This window comes from Eriocheir sinensis, chromosome 49 (assembly GCF_024679095.1).
Source record: "Eriocheir sinensis breed Jianghai 21 chromosome 49, ASM2467909v1, whole genome shotgun sequence".
Lineage (NCBI taxonomy): Eukaryota > Metazoa > Arthropoda > Malacostraca > Decapoda > Varunidae > Eriocheir > Eriocheir sinensis.
Window position 1 is genome coordinate 11,570,326 of NC_066557.1, and position 8,824 is coordinate 11,579,149.

An 8,824-nucleotide genomic window follows, 5' to 3' on the forward strand; every position below is an offset into this window, starting at 1 on the left:
GAGAAAAGAAACGTTCGATAAAAAAAGAAAAATGAAAAATAAAAAAAAAGAGAGAGAGAGAAAGAGAGAGAGAGAAAGAGAGAGAAAGAGAGAGAGAGAGAGAGAGAGAGAGAGAGAGAGAGAGAGAGAGAGAGAGAGAGAGAGAGAGAGAGAGAGAGAGAGAGAGAGAGAGAGAGAGAGAGAGAGAGAGAGAGAGAGAGAGAGAGAGAGAGAGAGAGAGAGAGAGAGAGAGAGAGAGAGAGAGAGAAATGGATAATAGATAAAATTTAAGAATAAAAGAAACGTTTGATAAAAAAAACGAGAAATGGAAAAAAAAAAGTTAAAAAGGAAAAAAGAAAGTTAGAATTGTGAATGGAGTGGCTGAGTGGGTAGCGTGCCGGCCCTGCATTCCGTTCACTGTCCATGATGTGGGTTCGAATCCCCCGCTAACCACATGGGATTTTTCAGTCACCGCCGAGTGGCCAAAGATTACCCATATGCTGTCCTGAAGACCACCTATCAACCCGGACTCAAGAAGAAGCTCCGGGGGGGAAAACTATAAACAATTGTCTGCACCATGACGAGCTGGGACCAACCATCAGGCCCTAACGAAATAGTCTATAGGCCTCATGTAAAAAAATGGAAAATAGAAAATAAAGATGTATAAGAGAGAGTCAGAGAGTAAGAATTGTCTCATTTTAATTTAGGTGTTTTCCGACATTAGGTGACATGTAACAAGAGATGAAAATTACTTAATGAAATGATGGAAATAATAAGAACTAGTGTGAAGGGAATGGTTAATCTCTCTCTCTCTCTCTCTCTCTCTCTCTCTCTCTCTCTCTCGTTGGTGTTTTCTTCTTCCTTCTTTCCTTTCTTTCTTTTTCTTTCCTTCTTTCTTTCTTTCTTTCTTTTTTTCTTTCTTTATTTCTTTCTTTTATTTGTTTTGTTATTTTATTTTATTTTATTTTTTTATATATATTTTCATGTTTTTTTTCTTTCACATATTTTTTTTCTTTCTTTCTTTCTCTCTCTCTCTCTCTCTCTCTCTCTCTCTCTCTCTCTCTCTCTCCCTCGTATTGAGCCAGGCAATTGCCCGTATAGACAGTGACGCAGAAAGTGACTTGAATTAATAATGAAGGTGAAGAGGAAGGAGAAGGGAAAGTGACGATGAGGATAGAAAGAAAATGATAGATAAAAAGAAAGAAAGGAAGGAAGGAAGGAAAGGAAAAAAAGGAGTGAAAGAAAGTGAATGAAGAAGGGGAGGGAGAATAGAACATAAAGAAGGGAATGAAAGGAAGGTGACGATGATAGGAGAAAATGAAGGAAAAAGAAGGAAAGAGAGAAAGGAGAGAGGGACAGAGGAAGAAGGTGAGTTAATAAAAGGGGAATAGTGATGAAGATGAGGAAGAGGGGAAAATGAGGGGAAAGTGACGGTGATAGGAAGAAAATGCGAAAGAGAGATGGAGAGAGAGGAAGAAGGTGAATGAAAATGAGGGGGGGGGGGGAGAACAGAGAGGATGGAAAGGAGGAAGATCATAAAACGGAGTGAAAGAAATCGCAATAAAGAAAGTGAATAGAGAAATTAAAAAGACAGAGAATGAAGGTGAATGAAAATGAGAGGAAAAAAAGAAAATGAAGTGGAAGAGAAAGGGAGGAAGAGGAAGGAAGAAAGGAAATGTAAAAGGAGAGTAGAAGAAAATAGCAACAAAGAAAGTGAATATAGAAGGTGACATAATGAAAGAAGGTGACATGACAAAAAGAAAGTGATGATGATGATGATGATGATGATAATGATGATGATGAGAGTTCCATCCTCACATTCCTTTCCCTTCCCTTGGTACAGTGACATCATGGAAAAAAAAGTTTGTGAAAGTGTCATGTTCAGAAAGAAAAGAAAATGAGTAACGGAAGAAAATGATTTAGATAGTGAACAGCTGATATTAATTTTTTCTATTTTTTTCAGGTATAGGAAAGTGAAAGAAAATGAAAAGTCGTGAAAAGATGAAAATGAGGTAAAAGTGAGGTGAAAATGAGGTAAAGATGACGGAAAGTGAAGAAAAAGATGACATGAAAGAAGTGAAGGATGAAATCGTGAGAAAAAAGTGACAAATGAAAGTGACATGTTCAGAATGACTTAAAATGATGAAAATGAAAGAAAATGACTGATACTGGAGTGCTCATTTTCATTTCCTTCTTTTTCAGGGATAAGAGAAATTGATGGAAGAGAAAAGCCGTGAAAATGAGGTGACAGTGAGGTGAATATGACAAAAAGTATACAAGGAAAATGACATGAGCAAAGTGACGGGAAAAAACATGAAAAGAAAGTGACAAGTTGAAAAGAAAAGCCGTGAAAATGAGGTGAACATGATATGAGTATGATAGAAGGTGAAGACAGAAGATGACGTGAGGAAAGTGATAAGAAAACGGTAAGAAAAAAGTGAGATGTCGTGACAGTGAGGTGAACATGAGAAATAGTGAAGAAAGTGAAGCTGATGTGTTGTAGAGAAAAAAAACAAGGAAAATGACAGATGAAAATTAGCAAACGTAGTGAAAGTGATAGAAGAGGAATTAAGGTAAAGGTGATTTTTCAACAGAACCCCAAAAAGACCAACAGAGGAAAAGAAAGTGAAAGAAGAAAATGAGAAGTGGATAAACAAGATAAAAAAAACAATAAATAAACTTAAATAAACAAATGAAAGAAAGAAAGAAAGAACGAAAAGATAGAAGAGAAAATTAGAAAAGAACGTGAGATTAAGAAAGACAAAAAAAAAGCAAAAAAAGTAGAAATTTAAGAAAGAAAAGAAAAGAAAGAAAAGAAAAATTGCTAGAAAAAGAGAGAAAATTGGAAAGAGGAACAAAAAACAAAAAACGAGACAAAAATAAAGTGAATAATAATAATAATAAAGAAAAAAAATCAGAAAATATAAATAAAAAAGAATGAAGACAAAGAAAGAGAAAAGGGAGAAGCGAAGAAAGAGGAAGAGGGAAAAGAGGGAAGAGGAAGCAGAAGAAGAAGAAAGAGGAAAATAAAAGAGGAAAATACTAAAAAAAAAGACACAAAACAGGTGGATAATTAGGACACCTGGAGAGGACAGGTGAGAAGGGCTAATTAAGAATGGACAAACAACAACAACAACAACAACAGCAACAACAACAACAACGGAGAGAAATAAGTGGGTGTGAAGGTATGTGTTAGGGGGGAGGGTCTCTCTCTCTCTCTCTCTACCGCAACGCTTGTGAAACATTACAATATCAATATCGACGCACACACACACACACACACACACACACACACACACACACACACACACACACACACACACACACACACACACACACACACACACACACACAAACCCACTCTATCTCTCTCTCTCTCAATAGATTTTGTGTGTGTGTGTGTGTGTGTGTGTGTGTGTGTGTGTGTGTGTGTGTTGTAATTCCCAGAGTTGTTCTAAAGAATTCAGCAATTTTTGATACACACACACACACACACACACACACACACACACACACACACACACACACACACAACCCCCCTCCCCCCCACTAACACCTGCCCACTTTCCCTCTTCCCACAGGTGACCCGAGGCGTGAGTGAGGCCAAACCAATCCACAGGTAAACACAGGAGACGCAGGTAACCATGTCGGGCACACCTCTTGACCTGCAGTGGCCCTTGCGGCTACGAAACAAGGTGGGGGTGGAGGTGGTGGAGGTCGGGGGGATGGGGGAGGCCGAAACCGGGATATGGGGAGGCGGGGGAGGCTGCGGGGGAGATGAGAGAGAGCGGGGGAGCAGCAGCAGCAGTGCGGAGTCGCGGGGGGAAGGAAGGGCAGGGGGGAGCGGAGGCGTCATCAGGGTAACATCATCTCGTGTACGTTCCTCGTCCGGTTTGAGTCAATTCCAGGAGGTTGACTTTAGTGACCAGCATTTAGGGGGGGCGGCGGGGAGATTCCGACCCCCGCCGCCCTCCGCCAACCCCCCTGACCCCGCCTGGCCCGGAAAACCCCTGCGGCAGACAATCAACCGAGAAGGGGCGGACACCCAGCCAGCGACGAAGGAGGAGGAGGAGGAGGAGGAGGAGGAGAAAGGAATAACGCAATCTAGTGAAAAGGAGTGTGAAGATGGGGGTGATAGGGGTGGTGATGAAGGGCCAAGTGGTAGCCAGACATGCCCCCAAGTGGACTACAGCGTGGAGGTGCCGGGGGGGGCGGGGGCGCTAGGGGGGACGGTGGCACTGTGGCGGAGGGCTCCACGGAAGAAACAAATTCGCCGGACCTCAACCACAAGCAGTAACTCAAGTAATCCCCCGTCCCAGGCCTCCACGGCGGACACCCACCTCTCAGGCCCCGGGGAGGAGGCTGGGGGTAAAGACACAAGCCCCAAGAAGCCCAGAATACCACCGGGGGACGAGGGGGAGCGGCCTGTTCTAAGCTCGGCATCAGTGGCTTTGTACGATGAGCTTGTTCGCAGAGGTGGAGCTCCGGGTGGTCGCTGCCTCCTGCTGACCGCTGCGACTACTGCTTTTGTCATGACTGTGGTGCTGGCTACTCTTATCCTGCTTGCCCCTCGCTCCCTCACGGCCCGCACCACACTTATGCACAGCAGGTACCATCTCTCATCACCCATGCCCTCGCCACCGCCGGAGAATGTTTCAACGCCCTGGCCAGCTCCGATCGCTCGCCCCTTGAATTCCGTTGCGAGGTTTGGCAGGCAGAAGGCGTTGGCAAGACTTTCATCACCACCACCGCTGGGTTTGTCTTCATCACCACCACTACGTAAAGGTGTTGCCATTACCACTTCCACCTCCACCTCCACCACCACCTCCACCACCACCTCCATTCGTCCAGGTCAACACCGTTCTCATCACCAATCCGTGTTGACGCGTGGGTTAGCTAGGCGTGGACACTTATCATCACCAGTTTCATCACCAGTGTCATCACCAGCCCAGAATACCACCACCACCACCACCTCCACCACCACCACCACCAGTTCTGTTCTTTTGTCACGGATTCTACCCTCTTCATCACCACCAACATTGTCATCACCATTATCACCACCACTTTCATCACCAGTGTCATCACCAGCCCAGAATACCACCACCACCACCACCTCCACCACCACCACCACAAGTTCTGTTCTTTTGTCACGGATTCTACCCTCTTCATCACCACCAACAATGTCATCACCATTATCACCACCACTTTCATCACCACTATCATCACCACCTCAAAATACCACCTCCACCACCACCAGCTCTGTTCTTTTGTCACGGATTCTACCCTCTTCATCACCACCAACATTGTCATCACCATCATCACCACCATCATCACCAATATCACCACGATCATCACCAGCTCAAAATATCACCACCAACACCTCCAATTCCGTCCTCTTCTCACGGATTGTAGCTTCGCACCACCTATTTTCATCACCACCATCATCACCATCATCACCACGATCATCACCAGCTCAAAATATCACCACCAACACCTCCAATTCCGTCCTCTTCTCACGGATTGTAGCTTCGCACCACCTATTTTCATCACCATCATCACCATCATCACCACCATCATCACCACCTCAAAATATCACCACCACCAACACCTCCAGTTCTGCTCTCTTCTCACGGACTGTACCTTCGCACCACCTATTTTCATCACCATCATCACCACTATCATCACCATCATCACCACTATCATCATCACCTCAAAATATCATCACCAACACCTCCAATTCTGTTCTCTACTCACAGATTCTACTTTCACAACACCCTTCTTCATCACCATCATCATCACTATCATCACCAAAATCATCACCCCCGTTATCATCATCACCACCTCAAAACATCACCTCCAGTCCTCTCTTCTTCCCACGAATTCTTACTGCACAACACCCATCATCACCACCGCCATCTTCACCACCACCTCGTAACACCACCACCACCACCACCACAACAACGACCCCCATCACCACTACACATGTTCAAACTTTTCAACACCACCTATCATCACCATCATCACCGTCACCTTCCCGCGTCAACCCCCCTCCCACACACCCCTCTGTACCCCCTCTCCCCCCACCCCCACCCATTTCTCACCCCCCCACCTCCACCACAGCACCCCCTTCTCCCTCCCCTCCTCCCCACTCAACCCTGAAACGATAGCCCCTCCCCATTCCTCCCCCCTTCCTCCCTAACCTCCTCTCCCAAGCTGGCAAACCTCAGATTGTGACGTAATGGAAAGACGGCTTGTGATTGGCTGAGAGATGAGTGACGTAATGGTAAGCTCGTCTGCTATTGGTGGAAATCGTGCTGACGTCAAGGGCAGCTGAGTTTCTATTGGTTGTTGACTAATGTGATGTGACAGATTTGTGAGTGTGGGAAAAATAATGTTAGGAATTAAATATTGATAAAGGGAAAGAGGGAAACAGAAAAACAAGGAAGAAAAATAGGAGGGAAGGAAGGAAGGAAGAAAAGAGATGACGGTGTTTAACGGAAGCGGAAAGGAAAGGGGAAAAAAAATGTTGACACCGTGAAGAAAACGGAAAAATGAAATGATGGTAAAAGAAAGAACGAAAAAAAAGGACGTTAAAAGGATGACTCAAGTAAATAGAAATAAAATAAATTGTTGAAAATATGAAAAGAAAACGGAAAGAGGAAAAGCCGAAAAAAAGAAGAAAGGAAGGAAACTAACAGAATAAAATAAAGAAATAGCAAAAATTCGGAAAAATATGAGAAGAAAGCGAAATAAACACTTGACACTGAGACACATAATTATAAAGTTAATATATAGGAACACATAATCACACTAGGAATAATCATAGAATGTTGTTATCTTGTTTGCTGCTTGTAATAATCATCAAAGCATGCTTGTTATTTGTATGTTATGTGCACAATTGTTATTAGATCATTATTTATCATTTTAGAGTTTTTTATAGCCTAATATTTATGTCTTGCATAGAGAGACGTTAGTTAGTTTGTTAGTTAGTTATCTATTTATGTTTTATTTGAATTTAATCTTAGTTTATTCTCTCTTAACCCGGTAGCTGCGGGGGTCATGTTTCTTAGGTTAGGTTAGGTTAGGTTAGGTTAGGTTAGGTTAAAGGCCCCTCTAAGTAAAATAATGAGAAAGAATCATCACTCACGCAAACCATTTCATAATATATATCAACGCATGTGTGATCAGTTTATGCATCATCTATTTTGGAGGTTTATATCATGGCAGAAATTTGGCCCATCGCTGGTACACGGTAAAGCCACAAATTTGGCCCGTCGCTGCTACACGGTAAAGCCACAAATTTGGCCCATCGCTGCTACACGGTAAAGCCACAAATTTGGCCCGTCGCTGCTACACGGTAAAGCCACAAATTTGGCCCATCGCTGCTACACGGTAAAGCCACAAATTTGGCCCATCGCTGCTACCCGGTAAAGCCACAAATTTGGCCCATCGCTGCTACACGGTAAAGCCACAAATTTGGCCCATCGCTGCTACGCGGTAAAGCCACAAATTTGGCCCATCGCTGCTACCCGGTAAAGCCACAAATTTGGCCCATCGCTGCTACACGGTAAAGCCACAAATTTGGCCCGTCGCTGCTACCGGGTTAAATATAGAGAGTTCTTATGTATAAATACGTTTGCATCTTAATTTATTCCTTCATTACTGTCTTAGGTAGAGGAATTTTTTGTGGATTTCCTATATAGATAAAAAGAGTAAGGAGGAACACAATTTATTCATTTATTATTGTCTTAGGTAGAGTATTTTTTTTTTTTTGGATTTCATATATAGATAAAAAGATTTAGGAGGGACACAATTTCACTATGTCTTTTTTTTCTTATTTACTCACCAGCCTTGCTCTTGAATAATTGATGAAACGCTAAAGTATTAACCAAGACGCTTTAAAATTATTAGTAAAATCTGTCGAAGTTTCTCGCCGCTAGAATCTTTTTTATATTAATCATTCAAGAAGTGGAGTGTACCTGTTTTATTTTCATGGCTTGCTGTAACTAAATATTTATGCCTGCCTATATATGGAGGGACCAGTATTAGGTTGTATGTCTGTATTTCTCTATTTTTTTTATTTTTTACAACAAAGGAGACAGCTCAAGGGCACAAAAAAAGGAAACAATAATAAAAAAAAGCCCGCTACTTGCTGCTCCTAAAAAAAATCCAAAGAGGTGGCCGAAAGAGAGGTCAATTTCGGAAGGAGAGGTGTCCAGATACCCTCCTGATCTATTGTGAACGCTCCCCTCAAGTGATTTTCTTTTCTTTCTTTTGTATTCCATCATTCAAGGACTTGTTTAAATTATCGGGTATATAAATATGTTCTAACTATGCATGTATATGTGTTTATCTGTATGCATGGACCAGAATCATGTTGTATATCTGTATCACTCGAGTTAATGGGGTTAAAAGCGAGTGCTCCCCTTAATGAATCTTGCATTTTTTAAGTCACTCCAGGACAAGAGGAAAAGGCCTGGTGTATATCTGGTATATGTTATAACTATGTGTATATGTTTATCTGTATGCATGGACCAGAATCATGTTGTATATCTACGTATTACTCTAGTTAATGGGGTCAAAAGTGAGTGCTCCCCTTAATGAATCTTGCATTTTTTTAAGTCACTCAAGGACAAGAGGAAAAGGACTGGTGTATATCTGGTATATGTTATAACTATGTGTATATGTTTATCTGTATGCAAGGACCAGTATCATGTTGTATATCTGTATCACTCGAGTTAATGGGGTTAAAAGTGAGTCCTCCCCTTAATGAATCTTCTTTATTTTTAAGTCATTCAAGGACAAGAGGAAAAGGACTGGTGTATATCTGGTATATGTTATAACT

At 42.5% G+C, this 8,824-nt stretch overlaps 1 protein-coding gene across 1 annotated transcript in view; it reads left to right on the forward strand.

Annotated features, from left to right (window-relative positions):
• Positions 1–3,770: 3,770 nt before the first annotated feature.
• LOC126981642 (uncharacterized) overlaps positions 3,771–8,824 on the forward strand; it is a gene marked incomplete at its 5' end in the record, with an annotated part of 6,122 nt that continues 1,068 nt past the window's right edge. Inside the window, one exon of the mRNA XM_050833080.1 lies at positions 3,771–8,824. This exon is cut by the window's right edge and continues 1,068 nt beyond it. Within this exon, the coding sequence (XP_050689037.1) occupies positions 3,771–6,146 (2,376 nt within the window).